The sequence below is a fragment of the Amblyomma mixtum genome, chromosome 4, assembly GCF_055824585.1.
Source record: "Amblyomma mixtum isolate Tamu chromosome 4, ASM5582458v1, whole genome shotgun sequence".
In the NCBI taxonomy this organism is placed as follows: domain Eukaryota; kingdom Metazoa; phylum Arthropoda; class Arachnida; order Ixodida; family Ixodidae; genus Amblyomma; species Amblyomma mixtum.
The window spans coordinates 144036907-144056754 of record NC_143015.1 but is presented as its reverse complement, the minus strand read 5'-3'; the positions used below and the strand labels follow the sequence as shown (position 1 = coordinate 144056754).

Sequence of the window (19848 nt, the reverse complement as noted above, 5' to 3'; positions counted from 1 at the left end):
GTGTATTGCCTATACTCGAGTAGATTAAATACGCTGAAAGTGTGCCTGTATAACGTCATGACGCGTGCTACTGTTTCCACAAACAACAGTCACCAGCCCCTTCAGGGACAACGAGGAATACTGTGGTGTCTTCACTCACGGGGCTGCAGACGAGGGTGGTGGCGGTGACGAGCAGGGCGCAGAGGAAGAAGTGCACCAGGGTCCGGTTGGCCAACACAAGAGGGTGCGAGGCGGCCAGCAGCTCCAGCAGGATGTCCGGCACAATCAGCTATATATTCAATGCAGGGAGAAGAAAAAAAAAGATTTAAATCACCCTGGAAAGTTAATTTTGATGGAACGCATGTTAGAGTTTCGGGCACATCACGAGAGACCAGAAAAATAGTTTGTACAGTTATATTAACCTAATCAGGGCTATAAACCTAATAAACCTAATCAAGTCACGAAACCTAACCAAGGCTTCGATCGCTGCATTTCGATGTAGGAGAAATATAAAAACGCTGTGCCACGTCAGTGCACGTTAAGGGACGCTTGCTGGCCGAAATTAATCAAATGCCCTCAGCAACAGAGTCCATGAAAGCCCGCATACAGCTTTGCGTCTTTAGACCCCACATTCGAAACAATGCACTTCTACGCCATGTAACAAAGCAACACAGTCAAAGGAAGTGCGCACTCACAAACTTGGGGAGCACCGTGGAGACGATCCACAGGGAGTGGACGTGTCCCCAAACCTGCTGCCACGGCACCGTACTCATGGCCTGGGGCACGATGCTCGCCGAGGGGTCGGACTCTGCACCGGTGGGTAGGGCGGAATGATTGTTGCAGATTCACATTTTATAGCAGCGTGAGTAGAAGGGCTTTGGGGATCAGCACGAAAAACAGGTGTATCTTATTATAAACATTTATTCTGGACGGTATTCATTGAACACTACGCGCTAAGCTTCCATCGAGCGACGATAAAGCGGATGACAGGTCAATGGACGGGCTTTGTTCTGCTGTGTAGGCTGTACTTTCAAGACATCATTAAGCGCACTGAGGCGGCACGATGCACATCTTTTGATTAACTCATTACCGGACGAAATGGGCTTTCCGTACTATATCGCACAAAAGAGAAGGTAAGAACCACAATTCTTCATTGTCGTTGCCAACGGCCGCTTTTTTATTTTCTGGGAGCTTGAGGGGCTTCTGAGAACCCAAGACTATCGGCAAAAGCCCGAAGGTTGTCTCTATAGCAATCTGTAAGCATCACGGTTTAGCAGTAGAAGAAGTGGCTTATTGAACCGCCAGTGAATTTTTTTAGCGCTTCCTAGTACGACGTCTTCCGAGATTACGAAGCCAGATTGTAAAATACCCTATATACACCGTTATATTCGTTAGAGTTTTAGCGACAACACGCGTCTGGTGTAGAAAAAGATGCAGACACTTTACCCTACATAAGGCATAAGACACGCATTGTATCATTGTATTTGGACAGAGTTGGGTACTTTATTTTCAGTGCAGTATGTACAGAGGGCAAAACACATGTCTATAACGACCGAATTGAGTTTTCCGCAGCTCCTCAAGCCGCAGCGACAAGGAAGGCAAGAAATGACAATGAACTCCTATGAGTTTTACTGCACATGCTTACTCCAGACTATTTTTAACAAAATGTTATTGCTAGATATCGGGTGCTCACTTCAAAACACGCCCAGAACGTGTTCTAGACAAGCATTTTGCCCTCTGTACTGTGACTCGGAGTACCGCATTATTCATACCTTAGTTTATTCTCCACATTAGCATTTAACTTATAGTACGTATATGCGGACTGTATTAGATAATATGCCGAAAACGCGCACCCGAGTCGACGAGCATGCGGATGTCAACGCCGATGCTGTCGGAGAGGTGCCCCAGGAACATGAAGGTGATCACCGTGCGCAGACCCTTGGTCGCTGTGTCGGCCGCCAGCACAAAGATGACATCTCTGAAAAGGGCGAAATCGACAGGAAGTTGAAGCACTTCTAACCATGGAACACGCCTCGAGCAACGCTTTTGGTTCGCTTATTTTCGGCCGTTGTCAAAGGCCGATCCGCCGACTGGCCGATGGCGCCGTTAAGGAGCGAATGGAGTTGTTCAAGCCGCTGAAGAGCAGCAGTAACTGGTGAGTATGCTTTGTTAGTAACAGTTGCATCATCCACTCTCGGTCTACCTAGGACCGCATTACCGAGAAGAATAATAAATGGCCAATTTTTTGTTCCCTTACATAACGGCACGTGAACATCTGGCAAAGGCTGTCCGTCGTTTTGAGTGCGTTACACACGCAACGTGGTAAGAATCAAATTGTGTTGAATGCCGCCCTTTGCAATGTTCAGCAATCTTTAACGCTGGAATAAGCTTCACTTTTTGTATGTCCGATTTCATTCAATCGTACCCGAACCGTTCATATATCGCGCACATTCTAGGTATTTCCGGTAAACGAAATAAATGACATAAAACTAGAACAATTTATGAATAATTCGACCAGAAACAGTTATTGTGGTCAAGGTCCAGCTGCTTATAGCGAGATTCCGGAGAGATGCGAGTTGCATAAAGCCACATGGAAGCTCCTCACTCGTGGTAGTCGTTCTTGAAGTGGTTGAGCCTCGCGACGCCAAGGTACACGGACCCCGTGACGCCCACGCTCTCAAGGCACACGTAGAGGGCGTCGGACCACATCTGGCGGGTGGAGAGAGCGATCGTTGTGGCATACAAATGTCACTGCAGTGATTATCGACCGGTACAAATTCGCTCACTTGCGACCAATACGTAGGAAAAAGCAAGCTGGGGTCACAACAAGGAAGATGCTGTCTAAGCTTCTTTCGTAAAGCTTTGGGAGTTTGAAGGGTGGAGAAAATTTATGGTTGCAGCTCCCTGTCGAGAAGTTATAGCCTTTCTCATTGAGCATCCTGTCGCATTCAGTTGTTACTGAGCGCAAATCGCACCACAGTCGCCTCCAGTGCGTTGTATAATGTATATGGCTATACGACCAACGACAAAAGTCTCCATGACGCCCGAAAAGTGCTTTTGGGTCGTAGGTGCCATGTATTTCAGGGACAAGCTCATTTCAGTGCCAAACTTCCCAGCCCGCATATCCGACCTTTATCTCCAGAAGTGTGTTCTGCACCTATTGGCTAATCATGGGTATCAGTTTCTGGTGAGGCTCATGTGTTAGAGACCGTCGTCTCCGACAGTACGGTGTTATCGTGGTTCAGGCACACGTAATACGAAAACTGGGTAAGAACGTATCGAAGTTGGTAAGGGAACAAACGCGGGTTCATGACATCCTATTCGAAATCAAGAGGAAGAAATGGGCTTGGGCGGGGCTTTTAATTCGGAGGCAAGATAACCTCGGGTTCTTACGGGTAACGGAGTGGATTCGAAGAGAAGGCAAGCGTAGCAGGGGGCGGCAGAAAGTAAGGAGGGCGGATGCGATTAAGAAGTTTGCGCGGACACGGTGGCCGCAGCTGGCACAAGAAAGGGTTATTTGGAGAGACTTGGGAGAAGCCTTTGCCTGCAGTGGGCGTGGTCAGGCTGATGTCGATGATGATGATGATAGTGATGATTATCGCACTGCTGTAAGCTGCTATACTAAAAACAAGAGCCCAAACAGCTGGGCTGCAGAACCGAAGGCCACTAGCAGTGGACCTCGTACGCTGCTCCAGTACTGACCTCTACGTTGACCACGCTGCCCCAGTCGGCGTAGAACAGCATGCCGAGACCACCCAGGCCACCGGGCAGGGCAGCTCCGCGCACCAGGAGCAGTGCGGTTGTCACCAGGTGCAGGAGGACCATAGCGTAGAAGAACTGCGGAAAAGGGGCCATGCCAGGTGTGAGGCATTTCAGAAAGTGCAGTCGTCCACACACCTATTCAGAAGTTTCGAACGGCGCATCGGGGAGCACACTGCCGTCATTTACGAGCGACCTAAAGCTCGACGCAAGACCTTATCGGGCATGGAATACCATAGATTGTGTTTTAACTTCTGCTAAAAGTATTTGGACAACTGTTGATCATCTGCATATAGCTGGTGCGCTAATAATTCGGCCATATTTAATGCATTTAGTATATGGTCTGTTGCTTTCCCTGTGTCTGTATGTTTTGTCTATTCCTCTGTGGACGGGCACTTAACCTGGATAACAACAAAGTCCCCAGAAACCTGGATAACTCATTTGGGTAACTTATAGGCACTCATGCGTATATACACGCTCAGATTGCTCATGGTCACTATCTTTTCCGTCTTTGCGAAATGTGTCCATGCTGCTTCCACCGCTCTACTTCTGTCAGGAGACTTTTTAATTTCGTGAAGGGGGATAGGAATGGTGCACCATTTTTTTCACTCTGAAATGAGCGGTGAAACCCTCCACTCTCCCCTAAATCCCATCCAGTGCATCTGATAAAGCTCTTACTACCACCACGCAGTCTATTCTGGGAGCTAATAAGGCTCCTGCCCTACCGCAGTTCCAACAGGCATTTTTTTTTCCAAACATGGCACAGTAGACATGTGCATGGCCCCGTACGCAAAAGGATATGATGTTCACTCTCTCAAGGTGAATTTAGGGATAGCTTTAAAAGAGTATATGGGATTTTATAGCTGCTCCCGCAAGGGGATTGCAAGGAAAGCCTCTTTTCTGACAACGTTCGCTGCGTAAGCATGGCAACACATATGCGCATGTGCAGACTGATTACTATTTAACGCAGTTCTTAGATGGAATAAATGCGAAAGAGAATAAAACAAAAACAAGGCAGCGCACGTTCAACGACCAAGTTGTGCCCTGACGGCGTTAGCTATTGGCGCGGCGAAGAAGAGAATTCAATACTTCGTGTACCCTTGTTGCTCCATCGCTATAAACAAACTTAGGAAAACACCCGTCAGGGTGCTGAATCCTGGCATCCCCGACATTTCCACTGTGTAACGCGAGAATGACCGACAGGTGTTACATAGCACAGACTAGTGTTTCAGTTTGTATTATACATGCTGTCTTGACTGGCAAAGTGCACGTCACATCCCTAAGCTGTCACTCTCGTGGTGTCAGTGCGTACAGAGGACTCAGACGGATGCGTTGCAATGTTTCGTTTCAGTACAGCATGCACGACTTCACTGCATGTGGTCCAGTCAGCACTGCATGTTGTTACGCCGATGCCAACGCCTAACAGCTGTAACTGTAAAAGCCGGTACGCTGCGGTATGCCAGAGCTGTTTTAAGATAACTATTGGCCGAATTAGCCCGGCGCTAATTCGCATCACATTTCTCCTTCAGTCCTCCGCGGTGACTCAGTGGTTATGGTGCTCGGCTGCGGCTGCTGACCCGAGATACGCGAGTTAGATCCCAACCTCGGCGGTCCAATTTCGATAGAGGCGAAATGCTAGATGCCCGTGTACTGTGCGATGTCAGTGCACGTTAAAGAACCCCAGGTGGTCGAAATTTCCGGAGCCCTCCACTACGGCGTCCCTAACAGCCTTAGCTCCTATGGACGTTGAGCTCCCATGAACCACAAACCAAGCCGCATCTCTCTGTCACCCCTCCCTGACACGGCTGCGGCGCCTTTCTTTTCCACAGCCCCCCCCCTCCCCCCCCCCCCTCAAGCCCGTCTTCTTCCTTACCCGCCTGGCGCTGGTGAGTCCGTGGCGAGCGAGGGTGAACACCAGCACCCAGACGGCGGCCAGCGAGAGCAGTGGCTGCGCCCGGATCTCGTCCAAGGAGGCGCCGTCCCAGGGGACTCCGGCACGGCGCCTGCGGGGGTCCACGAAGGGGTCACCTCTCTCTCAGAAGCGTGGTTAACGAACGCTCATGCAGAAGGTGTAATAAACATAAACAGGCCCCCTATGTTGCAGCAAAAGCACAAGACTCGTCCCATCGTCTCATCGTATCTATTCTGTCATGATGACATGCGCTGCATAGTGCACCCATGGTGGAACACCGAACCCTCGCAATGACAATACTCCAGAATTTCGGAAATGTGGTCACTATCAACTTCAGCCTACACAACCTCTACTGCAGGGCAAAGCCCTCTAGCACTGACCCTCAATAAATCCTATCCTGCGCCAGCCGCAGGCACCTTATCCCTGCAGACTTATCAACTGCAACTGGCCACCTGCCGCTCTGGCCGTGTTGCTGCACTCCGTTTCCCTTGAAATCCCCCGATACCCAAGAGACCTTCGGTTGCCTGTTATTCAGGTTACATACCGAGCTTATGTTCATCTCCTCTTGTTGATTTCAGCTATCATTATCACGTGAACACAGCGTCTTCCAATTGCATTGCTTACTAAGAGCACTTGCAGCCCACGAAGTATAACTTATTGCACAACTCTCCTAGTGTGGGTCATTGCCCAGCGTACGTGATAAGCAAATCTACTGTGTTCAGTGACGGAAAGCGGCGTAGTGAAAGAGTGCAAGCGTTGAATGAAGATGGCGGATATATTCCACTCACGACTGCGGCTGGTGTACAGGGTTATAGACTCCAGGTATGCAGCCTGCAGCTTCGTGGTGGTAGTCTCTGGCGGGCACCGCGACCACCAGACCACCATCGTCTCCACCGGATGTGGGCAGGCCCTGATCGAGCTGTTCCCGACGGAACGACTCCGCCAGCCGCGAGCGCACGTTACTGCACAGCGGCTGCGATGCGGTGGGGGCGCAAGAAAGCAGAGTTAGCGTCCCAGCCTAACAAGGACACTATATAGAGGCAGTAGTGGTCCGCATGTACGCGGCCTGTCCTGTGGCACCTTCATTCTTTCATTTGCTACACTCTGCCTCAGCTACTATCTTGCACGCTGACCGGGGAGTCAAGAACAGTTAAGAGCACTCTGGTCCTGAGCCCGCAGTGAGACGGGTTATGGGTTGGCAATTAATGGTAGCAAGGAGTACTCGCAAATCCAGCAGTAGTTGTAGTAGCAGTTGTAATGTTAGGAGCAGTTGCAGTAGTAGCACGGGGTCTTGACTGTGTGCATGAGGAGATGTGCTGTATTGTGCCTGAAAGACCTAATGAACACCCTCACTGGTAAAGGAAATGTAATATTCGAAGGGAAGGGGGTAATAGGTAGGCGAACGAGCCAACTGCACCACCCGAAGATTGTAGCCGTACCCGGGCGTCAAGTGGATCGGGAACTTTCGACAAAGACTGTCACGTCATCTTTACCCAACGAAGAACAGGGTAAGGCGCGCACAGAGGAGGCTCACCGCCGGTGCGACGTAGCATGCCCTGTCGCTGGCCACCAGTTCCCCCGGGGGGCAGCCGCCGCTCCACGAGAGGAGGTTGCGCAGCGAGGACACCAGGTGGAGCAGGTGCTGGGACAGCGTCACCGAGTCGCCCAAGATGTGCACCACTGCGCACAGGCTCATGGTGTAGCCCAGGCCTGTGAGCGGGCACCCAGATCATTATATTAATATAGTTTTTAGAGTTCATTTCGCAGTATCTTAGTTTCAGTCAAATTACAATCAAGCGTTAGCCCATTTAGCAGGCGCTCTTCCTATTTATTTATGCTATTTTTCAAGGTCCCCCTGCAGAAAAGGGGCAATATTGCTGAGGAATGTTTGAGAGAAACATGCTCCAAATGAGCGGATTGCACCCAACGCTGCCAATATTCTGAATGCACATAAGATAATTCGCTTTCCAATGCAGCCAGTGCGGACGCGTCGTTCACCAGTTGTCTGCGATGTGGCGCCTTCCAGCTGAAACCGCGCGTTATTTCACCCAGGCAGCGGCGCCGCACGGCGTTTTGTATGTTTTCTACGAAGCGGCGTGGTCCAGCGGGCACCTAAGTCAGCAGCCTCAGTTGGAATATGCAGAAAAGCTAGTGAGCACGGAAGGGAAAGGAGAAGGCAAGCAAAGGACTTTATTCGCCATTTTGGATGTCCATGCCCTCGAAGTTGTTTATCGGCACGAGGAGCTCATTGCCGACGAAAAAACTGACTGAAACTGTACGCATTTACAAAAAATGTTAATTAAATAATGAAGTTGTTTCGACTGATAACACGGGCACGAAGTTGAAATGCCTAATCCTGGAAGCACGTCTACGCCACTTAGCGCATGTACATGCTTCGATGCATTTGTCTCAGGCACTTCATTCGCTGCTGTTGGTTTTAGACCAGCTAATACTCCGAAAACTGACGCAAGCCATCAGAAGAGAGAAAAAAGCACTGAAAACAGACAGCGCCGCTTTGTTTTACGCGCTTTTATTTGTGTTAAGCGCTCTGTGCTGCTGTTCTGGACATTAATGAATTAAAAACAACGAGCTATTCAACGACGGAGTATTGATAGTGCCCGTCGTTGGCTACGACGCACCTATGAAGAGTGGAACTGCGCCGAAGATGCCGCGGTTTCCGTCTTCGGAGAACTGGGCCAGGCTGCTCTCGAGGTGCATGACGGGCATCGCCACGGCGACGAGCAGCGCCAGGTAGGCCAGCATGAACGGAACTGCAGAGAACCATACGTATATGCACGTCTCTTAGTGCTTGATAAGCTCGAAACAGAAGAACCGTCACAAGGACGAGGGCAGAGGTGAGGTCAGGAGAGCTACTACTGTGTACACATGTCCACAATTCTTGGAGAAAAATTTCGACGTCATAAAATGTTACAATTATATACAAAAAAAAATGCCGTTCATAAACTCTTTTCCTTCGAAAAATGCTTTTGTCCAGAATTTCAGGGTAGGAGTAAACTCACACGAGAAACGGAAGCTGGTAAACGACCACAAGTTCCACGAGCCTGAGCTCCGTAATTCACAGCATGTGCAGCGAATAAGGATTTCCTTTTTTATTTGCGGATGGTTAGCAGTGGGATCTGAACGGCAGTGGCTTTCAATGGGCACGAATAATTTCGATCGTTTATGAGAGAGGGGTCATTATCGTAAACGCTGATATAACCTGCCTAGAGGAAATGAATGTGTCCTGCAGCTGCCCCCGAATGATCAAGCTGGACACCCTAATCTACTACGTAGACCACAATGCTCCAAAGGTCCTGCATCTCACAGGCCCCTTCTGTGGTTCCTGAACGCATCCCTAACGGTCTTTGGCGAAAAGAAGTACACAAGAGCACCCACCTCCTCCGTGGGCGATGGACATCTCGGGAAAGCGGGTGGCGTTGGCGCTGCCGGCAGTCATGATGAACAGCGTGGCCAGCTTGTGCGCCCGGCTCTGGAAGCCCACCTGCGTGGCCTCCTGCGCACGCATACACAGGATGCGTTCACCCTTGCAGCTTACGTGTCACGCAGTGTTCAGCACAGAACGGCCATTGCATGGCCATACATGTCGAGCGCTGCTGCACAGTAGGCGCTAAATCCGTAACAACCACTAAAATGTCAGCATACTTTGGAAATATTCCGGTTCTCCCGCATACGTTAGGCCTACCTCGCTTGACGTGCTTTCCTCCTCGCTTTCCGTCATTATGGCAGCAGGCCAGGTAGGAGCAGGAAAAGGCGGGACACTCCGGGGCCGGGAGATCCAGGCTTGAGTTCTCCGATGGAAATAGCCAGCAATACGGGCAGATGATGCGAAGGCCTATGCAACGGGAGATCGGAGAACAGCGGATAGCGCGTGCAACGTGGCCCGTGACTCTTCTTCTTCTGACTCGTTTTCTGCTGTACGCGCTGTTCATCGTTTACGTTTTCGATAGCGCGTGCACGGCTGTGGTGGTATAAATGTACAGGCCGGATCAGCCTACAGAGGTCTGTCGGCAACTACTCTACCTCAGTCACTGATTTGAACGATTGCCTCTCTACCACTGTTCCATGAGACCAGTGTCCTCCAGAGTCAGCAACCACTTTGACACTGACCGCCGCTCAGTTCGGGAGACTCCAGGGGACATGACGGGAGACACGTCGTTCAAAAGAAACATTAAATCTCCTCAAGTTGCCCGGTGATGTTTCATGCTCGTCACAAAAACGTGGGGACGCTAAAAGAAAATAGTTCACATTACCCATAAGAGCGCAAGCGACACACATATGTGAGGTGGCGCGGTGGATCTTGTGCATCCGTACCAACGTATAGGAGGAGTTCGTGCTCATGCGATACGGGAGTAGCTCTGTCTTGTGATGAGCCTCGTGTAACGCAAAGGAAGGGCACATGCAGCGAAATGCAGAAAAGTGATGCACCACTTCCATGTCCTTAGGGGAAGTTGGTGTGACCGGGCTTACAGTTGCTCAGCTAGCATATTTACGCAGGAAACTGCTCGCTGGTTCTTCTATTCAAGGCTACGGTGCCTCCTCACAGAATCCCGCTATTGACAGAATTAAGTTGGTATATTGGTTTTTGAGGAAAGGAAATGGCGCAGTGTCTTTCTCACATATCTCGGTGGACATCTGAACCACGCCGTAAGGAAAAGGAGGAAGGTGGGAGTGAAAGAAGAAATAGAGAAAAAGATGGTGAAGTAGGGGTCTCCGGCATAATTTTGCTTCATAAACTGTCTAATGTACAACCTCCTTTGTACCTCTTTGCGAGGATAAGAGAGTTCTTAAGGAATAGAGCATTCTTTTGCTCTAAGGGTACGTTAACTTCTAACACATACGCCCAGTCTAGAGGTGTCCCACAAGGCTCCGTTTTTTCGCCGTTATAGTTCAACCCACTAATGCGTGATATCCCTATTAACCCAGCCGTCAAAGTTTATGTGTATGCGGATGATATTGCTTTTTTCGCTTCTGCCAAAAACATTCATATCCTGTATCAATTACTGTAAGAGTATTTAAATGCTCTGGAAGTTTGGCTAGACAGCCTGAAGTTAACTTTAAATGTCAACAAGTGTGCCGTCCTTGTTTTCCTACAGGCATCCCCTCTTTACATCTCTCTCTCGTATCACTCTATTTGATACCGCAAGTTGATTCTACAAAATACTTGGCTACAATATATGATCCGCATTTAGACTGGCGGCCTCACATTACAAGCATTGTGCTTAAGGGTGAGCGTGCCCTTGGCCGGTTGGTGAGGATCAGCAACAAAAAATTCGGTATGCGACGGGACACACTACTCCTTCTTTATGACCTATGCACGGCCAGTACTTGAATTCGGCTGCGTTCTCTTTTCTGGGTGCCCAAGATACAAGCGTGAATCCGTGTTTGTTATGGAGCGACGCGCTCTGCGCCTTTGCTTAGCTCTGCCTAAAACAGTGGGTAATGTTGAACTCCCTGCTGTCAAATATTTCTGTATCAATGAGATCAATAAATATTTGTATCAATAAGATTTCTGTATCAATAAGATAATGCGTCATGCGTGTGTGCTTGTATTCTACTTTAATTAGATCAACCCACGCGTCCGAATCATATGTCAATATTTAAATAATGTCTTGCATAGTGTACCCCCCCCCCCCCCCCCTATCCTTTGTCCCCACACCACTTTCATTTCTACACGGTGCCTGTTATCCTTTATTTCTGCTGCCCCAGCTCAGTTGCTTCCCGCAGCGATGGCAGATGTCGGGGCCTGCGAAAATATTTTGCTTATTAAAATCACTAGTACTACTATTACTACTTTTGCGCTGAAGTCACTGCGCTGAACAGCTTCACGCAGGTGGATGGATGGATGGGATGGGGAAACTGTATATAGCAAGAGAATTCAAGGCCCGCAGGCCTCCTGGGCCTCCGCATGACCCTACTCACGGTCTAAACGTTCATGTTGTTTTGGTCCATGACGTATGCGGCCCGGCTGATGGCGATATTCTGCCTGGCAAGGTCCGCTGACCGAAGTGAGGTCTCCCAGTCCTGGCAGGTTCGGACGGGCACCGGCCCGGCGGGGGGCGGGAGCTCCGGACATGATAGGAGGATGCGGGTAAGGGTGGCCTTAGGGGTGGGACCACAAGATGCAGGCGACGTCAGATTGACACTCTGGTAGTGAGGGATGGGTGGGGTGGCGGCTGGCTCAGCTAATCCGAACGGACTTAGCTGGAGTTCCGCTTACTTGGCAATTCCAGAGTAATCGGCCAGGTTCAATTCTTATAGTCACGCTAATGTTTTTCCGCACGCACCCAGCAGCCAGAACTACTGCGACTTGCAAACTTTACCAGGAGCGGGACGCACAATAATTTGCGGCTGGTATGAGCGCTTTATGCCACTCCTTAAAGCAAAGTAGCTTGCTAAGTAGATGCACGAGAACATTCGGCAGCAGTATCGCTTCAGCAGCTTTTTGGAGCGAAAGCTCTACTTCTTCCGTACAATTAAAGGAAGAAACAGCGCGACGAAACACGGACACACGAAGAAATGACACACACGAGCGCTGACTCACAACTGAAAGTTTATTCTGGTGGAAAGACCCTTAAATAGAAAACATGAGGGGGTGGGTAACAGGGCTGCTCAGCGATAACCGGCAATCAGTGTGGTCGCGTCACAAGATGACACAAAAACACAACAGGGAATAAAAGAAAGATAAGCGATAAAAAGTCGATGTTCGCGGCCCTTTACACCGTCTTTTCATCGCTTATAACTTTCTTTTGTTACCTGTTGGGTTTTTCTGTCATCTTGTGACGCGACCACACTGATTGCCGGTTATCGCTGAGCAGCCCTGTTACCCACCCCCTATTGCTTTCTATTTAAGGGTCTTTCCACCAGAATAAACTTTCAGTTGTAAGTCATCGCTCGTGTGTGTATCATTTCTTCGTGTGTCCGTGTTTCGTCGCGCTGTCCGGAACCTTGCTCTTCTTCCGTAAAAAGCTGAACGTCATGTGGCTATGAAATTTGACCTTCAAACCAGGAGGAGCGGAGGCTTGGCTCTGACGTCGTTCACGTAGCTCGCCACAGCTGCGCGCATTGAGCCGACGGCACACTTGAAACCGCCGGAAATCTCGCGACCGTCCGCAGTATGAAAGCGCGTGGTGTGCGCTTACCTTTGTGTGCTTTCCTTAAGAGAGCTTTCGCTCATATTAGTAGGCTCAGTCATGTTGAACCACAGCTGATTTTTGGGTCTGGATGATCCGAGCTTCAGATGTTTTCAAGACAACGCTAGGCGAACTTACGCCGGTGCGGACTCTAAAACACGTCGGAAACATTCTTCCACGGGGAAGAGAGGAGAAATGCACATTTATTCGTTTTGGGTCACGGTGCCTCAGGTAGGCAGGAGAGGTGGAACACGCCAGCGCTGTTGCAGCTTAAGGCTGGCCGCGAAGGTTGCCAGTGGTTTGCAGGGTCTAGCACGTGGCGTAACCGCAGCGCTTTCTTTCCAATCCACTGCCCATACTGTTGTGCTCTGCCAGGTCATCCGTCAGGGAAGTCCACGTCGCCGTGGTACTCACTCCTGTCATGATGAGAAGCACCAGTTCGCTTTTACTGCAGGATCGTTGCGAATGCAAAACACGACTCACAAACGCTCCTGAATTGTGCTGCGCGGAGCAAAAGGAGAGGAACTGACAACGTACACTAAATCCGCGACAAGGTGCTCTGTCTTCATGGCTAGTAGGTCTGTGCGGCTGTATTTAAGAGCGGTCAATAGCACTATCCCTGAAAAGTCGCCGCTGTGTTTGAGGCGTACGCATCAAGTAATCCACCAAGTGCCAAATACCCATGAAACCGAAATTCTAGAGGCCCGTGTGCTGTGCGATGTCAGTGCATGTTAAATAACCCCAGGTGGTCGAAATTTCTGGTACTCTTCACTACGGCGTCCCTCATAGCCTGAGTCACTTCGGGATTATCGGTGTTAGTTATACTCTATTATCGTTTCCGCTGTCTGGATTGTGTGAAAGAAATTGTAATTTGCAGCAGTAGATTTTGCTTTTCGCTTTTAGTCTTTCGCCCTTAATTTTTTGCTCCAATACAATCATTTGCCTCGTGGTGGCAAAGTCCGCAGAAGCCTATGCCAATGACGTAAAGTCTAAATCAAGAGGAATAAAACGGCAGTAAGATGTCGTCTAGCGCACAGTGTCAGCTCACTCCCTTTTTTACTCCCATACAAAAGTATTCGTGTTTAGAGTGTAGGCTTTTATCTTTTATAATGTATATGATTTTAAATTGCGCTGGCGCAGGATGGCGCAGGATGGTGAGAGGGAAATGGCGGATGGGTGGCGCTTTTTGGGATAAGGGTGGGGAGAAGGGTGGATGTGTGTGGGTAAGCCTTTCCTCACACGTGCCCATGCCGACATTTTGCGGAACGGCACTGCTACTACCATCGCAGTAAAATTGTGTGCTGAAAATCGGCGCTCCCTTTGTATCGCTCAGACGAATTGCTTTGAGCTCTTGTTCTCAAATAATCCTCTTCAACTCGACGGAGTTTTCTGAAACAATGTGGCCAGAGTTTAGCACATTTAATTACGCTATGCTCGACTGGAGGGACAGTAGTGGGCCGGTACGAATAATGGAAATGAAAGATGGGCTGCTACCGCACCCTGACGCATGCAATTTATTGGTTTCCTATATTTGCCGCCATCCCTACCGCGCTCGCTTATCACGCTTTCTAGCATCGGGATACAAGCGCCTTGGCAGATCGAAAAATTCCTCGCAAAAAACGAAGTTCCTCTCGTGTTTCCTGTCGCCCCTACGGAGCTGCCCTGGCAGGTTTCAAATCCTCGAAATTCGCCGTCAGTGTTCTCCGGAGGCACTCCATTCGTGCACGCATGACAACGACCCACGAACGATCCCGCAGTGTTCACTGAGCATGCCCACTATTTGTAGGGCGGCCTAGTTAATCGCTGTGCAAAGGCATGCGAACACACTGGGACGAATGTCGGAACATAATAGCTTCTAACGTAGTGTTTTTCCTACTATAATGGTTCGTCGGGCATAATGCTTCAGTTTTTCGAATTAGCTCCCTGAGAAATGAAAGAACCAAGTCGCCTGGCATTGTTTTACCGCGTCTAATTGACAGCGCTCGCTCAAGTTTTTTAGCTCTGAAATGTTTCAGGGAAACAAAGTTTCAGGGAAAGAATGAAGTTTCACTGAAAACATTTCCGTACTTTAAGAACATGCTGTCGGAGTTTGTTAGACAGATCACCTCCTTGCGATCTGCGTACAGATCCACAGTTTGCAATCGGCGGGCGCTGAGAACAATAACTGCGGGTTCTCTGCGAGTACTTCGGCGCGCTCACAATCATTGTGGAATCGGTCAAGTCCCCCAGTCGCACTGCATTTAATCTGCGCCCACCGCCGTACTCACGAGGAAGACATAGCAGAATTCGGAGCACAGATAGCGGCCTCAGCACCGACGCGGTCCTTCACATGACGGCCTCTTTGCAGATATCCCTGGAACCACGGCTACAGGAACCTGGGGTTAAAGGAATGATGGACCTCACAGAACGAAACGTGACCATATGTTAGTTGAAACAAAACCAACGAAGTTGATAAGTACACAGCAGGCAATGCTGTAATGATCCGTAATGGTCTACCGCAGCATACTGCATACCGCATTGCAAGGCAGATGCATGCAGATACTGGAAGGGGCCGGAAGCATCGGAAAAGGTGCGAAATTGTCTGATATAGGTTAATACTTTCAGGGAACGTACCGCATTCGCGGTAGTATCAACACTTGGCTCGCACGCGAGTTCTAACGACTACTCCGATTAAAATGATGTGCCCATTACAACCCACGGGATCCGCACCAAAGAGTCGTACGGGGCATTTAGTTCGCACATGATGCAGACTTTGACACGCGCATATTGCGACAGACCTAATATTGTTTTCTCACTTACTGTGACGCTTAGATTCCAGAAAAAGCTGGCAGTAGATGGTTTAAGGGGAAAAAACAGGAGAAAGATAGCCATGCCGAAAAGAGATTAGTTTCAGAGAGCTGCTCTGATGCGCTAAAGGACACATTATACAGGACACATTACAGTCTCTGAATAATTTCGGAGCATTAATTTCTGGCCAAGAGCCAGGAAATATGTCCCAGGTACGCTCCACTGATTCCTGCTACCGACTTCTTGGCGCCTGCTGCAACTCTCGCGATGTGTTGGGTCAGCAAAACGACGGTGACTATTGCAATGCCATACGTACGCATTTGTCGACACGCGTCCACTGGTGGCCGCTTCGAGCGTTCCCCGTTCACCAGAGAGCACCGCTGGCATTGGACATAAGCCGGCTGCAGGATTCTCCCGGTCTTGAGCCGACCGACAGCCTGTGGAAACGGCATAAACATGTGACGCATCATGGTAGCTTTTTCACGCATCTTTCATGCATTTCTATATGCAGTCATCTCCAAAAAGTAATATTTGTTTCGGGTAATTCTGGCTCGCCTCTGCGCCATAACGCATCGAAAAAAAAAACAGCTTTGCGCAGATATTTAGGGAAGTCAAAGGGGATGTTTAGGGGATTGAATGGAGACATGCAGCAAATAGGTACTCGCGTTTAAATCCATGGGGCAAAGGAGTATGGCAGTACAGTGTATATAGCGGATGGTGTTGTAGAAGCAAGGACTACTTGAATCTGGTTCACGACATCCAGTTATTGTCCAGGAATGCTAGCATGCCTTTTGCATGGCTGGATCTTAATAAGGCGAGAGCCGGCAGACGTGTCCGCGTTTCGGCGTCACTACCTAAAAAAAAAAAGAGATTCAGGGGCACTATGGCTCTCCAAAGTGCTCCAAGGCGAAAGCGTTTCCTAGCGCACCTTTTTTGTTTTTTTTATTTATTTTTTTATTTTTGGTTCTTTCTTATTTTTATTTTTTTTACTTCTTGTATTTTACTTGTAAAACCCATGCATTCACTAGATGCGCCTTTATACACGCTCAAACTGAGCCTTCGTGGCGGAGTGGTAGCGTCTCTTGCCAACGGCCCTGGTTGCATTCCAAGCCTTGACACAGTTTTTTTTTAAGTAGTGACGCGGAAACGCGGACGCACTTGCTAACATTCCACGTCGAATGAAACCATGCACTCGTCCGCTTCCAGTTGTACGTGGGAAAGGCGTTCGACGAAGTGGCCGACGAGTACAACTGGAAGGGGATGAGTGCATGGTCTCATTCGACGTGGTCTCGCTCTGTACCACCGTACCTGTGCCCTTTCCGAGCCTTTCCGCAGAGAAGCAAGCCCTCGAAACGGACGCTGACCTACCAGGACGAGCCTGAACCCAGAAGAACTCTGCCGTCTTTTGGAGTTTTGCCTAAACAGCACAGCTTGTTCCTTCAAAGGAGAATTTTATAAGCAGACCAGCGGCACTGCCGAGGGCGCCGCGATCTTGGTTACTGCTGCCAACCTGACGATGGAGGCCATCGAAGTTAAGGAACTCATGTCGTTTCAAGAATAACCAAAAGTTTTCATTCGTTACATGTAATGACGACTGCTTCTGCATTCTGAAGACACCGCAGGTCGAAAAATTTCTGTCACACCTCAACTCCGTCGAACCTTCTATTCAATTCACAATGGCACGAGAAGTGAACAACACGTTGCCATTCCTGGACGTCTTCATGAGAAGAAAAGGGGCAGATCTAAAGTTCAGTGTCTATAGGAAGCCAACCCGCTCAGGCCGCTACCTAAATTTTAATTCCAACCACCCTACTAGCCACAAGGAATCCGTCGTCTCTTCCCTTCTGAGAAGATCAAAGGCAATCTGCTCTTCCCAAACAGAGAAAAAAGCAGAAGAGGCCACCATTCCCGCCGACCTACATACAGAAGAATGGCTATACACTCGGCTTCATTCAACGCGTTGGCCGCCGTCAGGGTCGAATGACAGGGGGAACAGCCAACAATGAAACAACGAAACGCGCGCTTGTGCTGCTTCCATACGTGAGGGGAACCAATGAGGCACTTGCACGCATTCTGGGAAAATATGGAATCTACGTGGCTCACAAATCTGTTTTGACAATAAGCCGCTTCTTACCACGACCGAAAGACCGCGTCCCCAGAGAAAAACAAACGGGTGTCGTTTACAAAATCCCGTGCTCCAAGTGCCCCGCTTCACACAATGGCCAAAACAAAGAACCTCTACCCAAATAACAAGGAAACACAAAAATGACATCCGGCTAATGAATTCGGAATCCAACCCCCTCGCCGAACACTGCGAGCGCGCCGACCAGCGTCTTGGCCGTGGAGCCAAACCTATTCAAGAGGCGACATGTGGAGTCATGGCACATCCAGCTCACAAAGGCGGCGATGAATAGGACTCCAGGAACGCTCCCCTCTGCGTACGTTAGTGGACTGCGACAGCCACGTGCTAACAAAGGGAGAGCGAAGATAGAACCCAACCAGACGCACCTCCGTCGAAGATGTTTTCGTTGCATCATTACTCCAATTATGTGGTCCACAATCTGTGTACCAATGGTAGCAGCCACTGGTATCACTCGAATGACCAAGTGTTTCATACTAACGCGACCTTGAGTAATGCGACTGTTTGAGCAAACGCTCTAAAAGCGGTATTTACTTCTTGTATATGTCTTCTTCATTTCGCTGGCATATTTGCGCCTGTAATGCGTCAAAGCAGTGACATCAACACGGTAGGGTTTTCCTCCTAGGAATCTTTGCGTCTCTACGAAAAAAATTAAGGGGGCACTTTGGCTCTCAAGTGCTGCAAGGCGAAAGCCTCTTGGCGCAATGTTTCGTATTGACTGCGAGACTGTTTGTGCTGCACTAGTGCTTTATTTGACTACACATTACAACTACACACTTTGACTGCCTACTTTGACTGCTTCTTTAGCAGGACTCTCTCTCTGCTTCGATGAGTTCGGTTGTATCCATGGCTATATTCGCAGTAATGAAGTATGTAATGTGGTCACCCACGGACGCCTTACGCCCCCTGTCGATGCGGACGACAACTATTTTATTAGTTGACGTCTGCTCCAAAAGGGGGCGTCAGGCATACGGTGGTGGCCTCGTTACTGCGAATCCGCGCACTCTCACGTAATAACAATTTTGACCAACCGAAAAGCGAGAAACCTCTGCTGACAACCTTCAGTCGACAACGATGAGGCATTAAAGGCTTTCAGCTTAAAACACCGGCCGCAAGCAGAACACTCACGCGCGCCACCTTGCGGGGCATGTGTTAGTCATGAGCAGCACCGTCTACTCACCTCCTGCACTGCAGCTGTGTGGAGCTGGCGGCGGATGCGCTGCTTGAGCTCACATCCGCCGAAGTGATGCGCTGCTCGGCCGTGACGAAGTCGGTGTAGGCTAATGGGAGTCTAATGCTCCGCAGGGGCATTGGGGCCACCATTGGCTTCCAAGGAAGACACCCAGACTGGAGGAGACAAAGACGAGATTTCGGACGGCGGTGGTTAGAGACTGTCATTTCGACATGTATAACAATGAAAGATATCGACGGGACTGCAGGCTCTACAGTCTGCGGGAAGCATGAACGATTAAAAATCGAAACCCTTCCAAAATAAGCACCATAGTCATTCTCTTTGTGGACTGTCTGAGTGGAAGCTCAATGTGACACCCTGCAAAGCAGCAGCGCATAGGAGATACAGACGAAACAATGAGCGAAACGCAATTGTCTCGTTATCGGAAAGAACACAAGTGTAAGGTTTGAAAATTTCTTTCAGCGCAGAAAATCAGACTGCCCACGGAGTAACAATGACAAAGTAAGAAGAACGCCTATATGTCTCCGCAGAATGCTTGCCTATATAGTTGATTTATTCAATCACATGAACAGGCGTTCTTTCCAAAAACATAAAAAAAGCGAAGTAATTATGAGCACATATTGCACCTAAAAGTCTGCTTAAGATCGGAAAGGCGAAAGCGTTTTCCTGTCCTCGTTTTCTGCCTCCAATTTTTTTCTTTCTTTTAGTAATTTCTTTGTTTCTGTTATTTTTATGTCTATATTTTTTTTATTTTAACCACTGTTACCCTTGTTTCTATTTTTGTTTATATTAGCGCTTTTATTATCTTTGCGGACGCCATTCATGAGCCAAGAAAGAAGTATATAGCCAGTTGGATTGTTATGTGGCTAGTGCTGGATTGGCTGCGGATCTGCCTTGTCGGACGAACGCCACTCATGAGCCAAGAAAG

General features: G+C 49.1%; 2 protein-coding genes across 2 annotated transcripts in view; both read right to left on the bottom strand.

Annotated features, from left to right (window-relative positions):
• Positions 1–67: 67 nt before the first annotated feature.
• On the bottom strand, positions 68–9107 carry LOC149348577 (sodium- and chloride-dependent glycine transporter 1-like). Its single transcript, XM_089541799.1, has 10 exons — positions 9047–9107; positions 8290–8421; positions 7185–7360; positions 6439–6623; positions 5612–5741; positions 3682–3816; positions 2585–2688; positions 1833–1957; positions 675–787; positions 68–268 (listed from the first exon to the last, which is right to left on the bottom strand). Exons 1-10 carry the CDS (start codon positions 9105–9107, stop codon positions 68–70), a joined length of 1362 nt encoding a protein of 453 aa, XP_089397925.1.
• Positions 9108–13195: 4088 nt separating this feature from the next.
• The window catches only part of LOC149348569 (uncharacterized), a 216527-nt gene continuing 209874 nt past the window's right edge, over positions 13196–19848 (bottom strand). Inside the window, exons 4-7 of the mRNA XM_089588192.1 lie at positions 18909–19075; positions 15957–16025; positions 15069–15176; positions 13196–13217 (exon numbers count right to left, since the gene is read on the bottom strand). Of these exons, the coding sequence (XP_089444318.1) occupies positions 15167–15176; positions 15957–16025; positions 18909–19075 (246 nt within the window). The 3' untranslated portion in view covers positions 13196–13217; positions 15069–15166. The remainder of the gene's footprint in view (positions 13218–15068; positions 15177–15956; positions 16026–18908; positions 19076–19848) is intronic.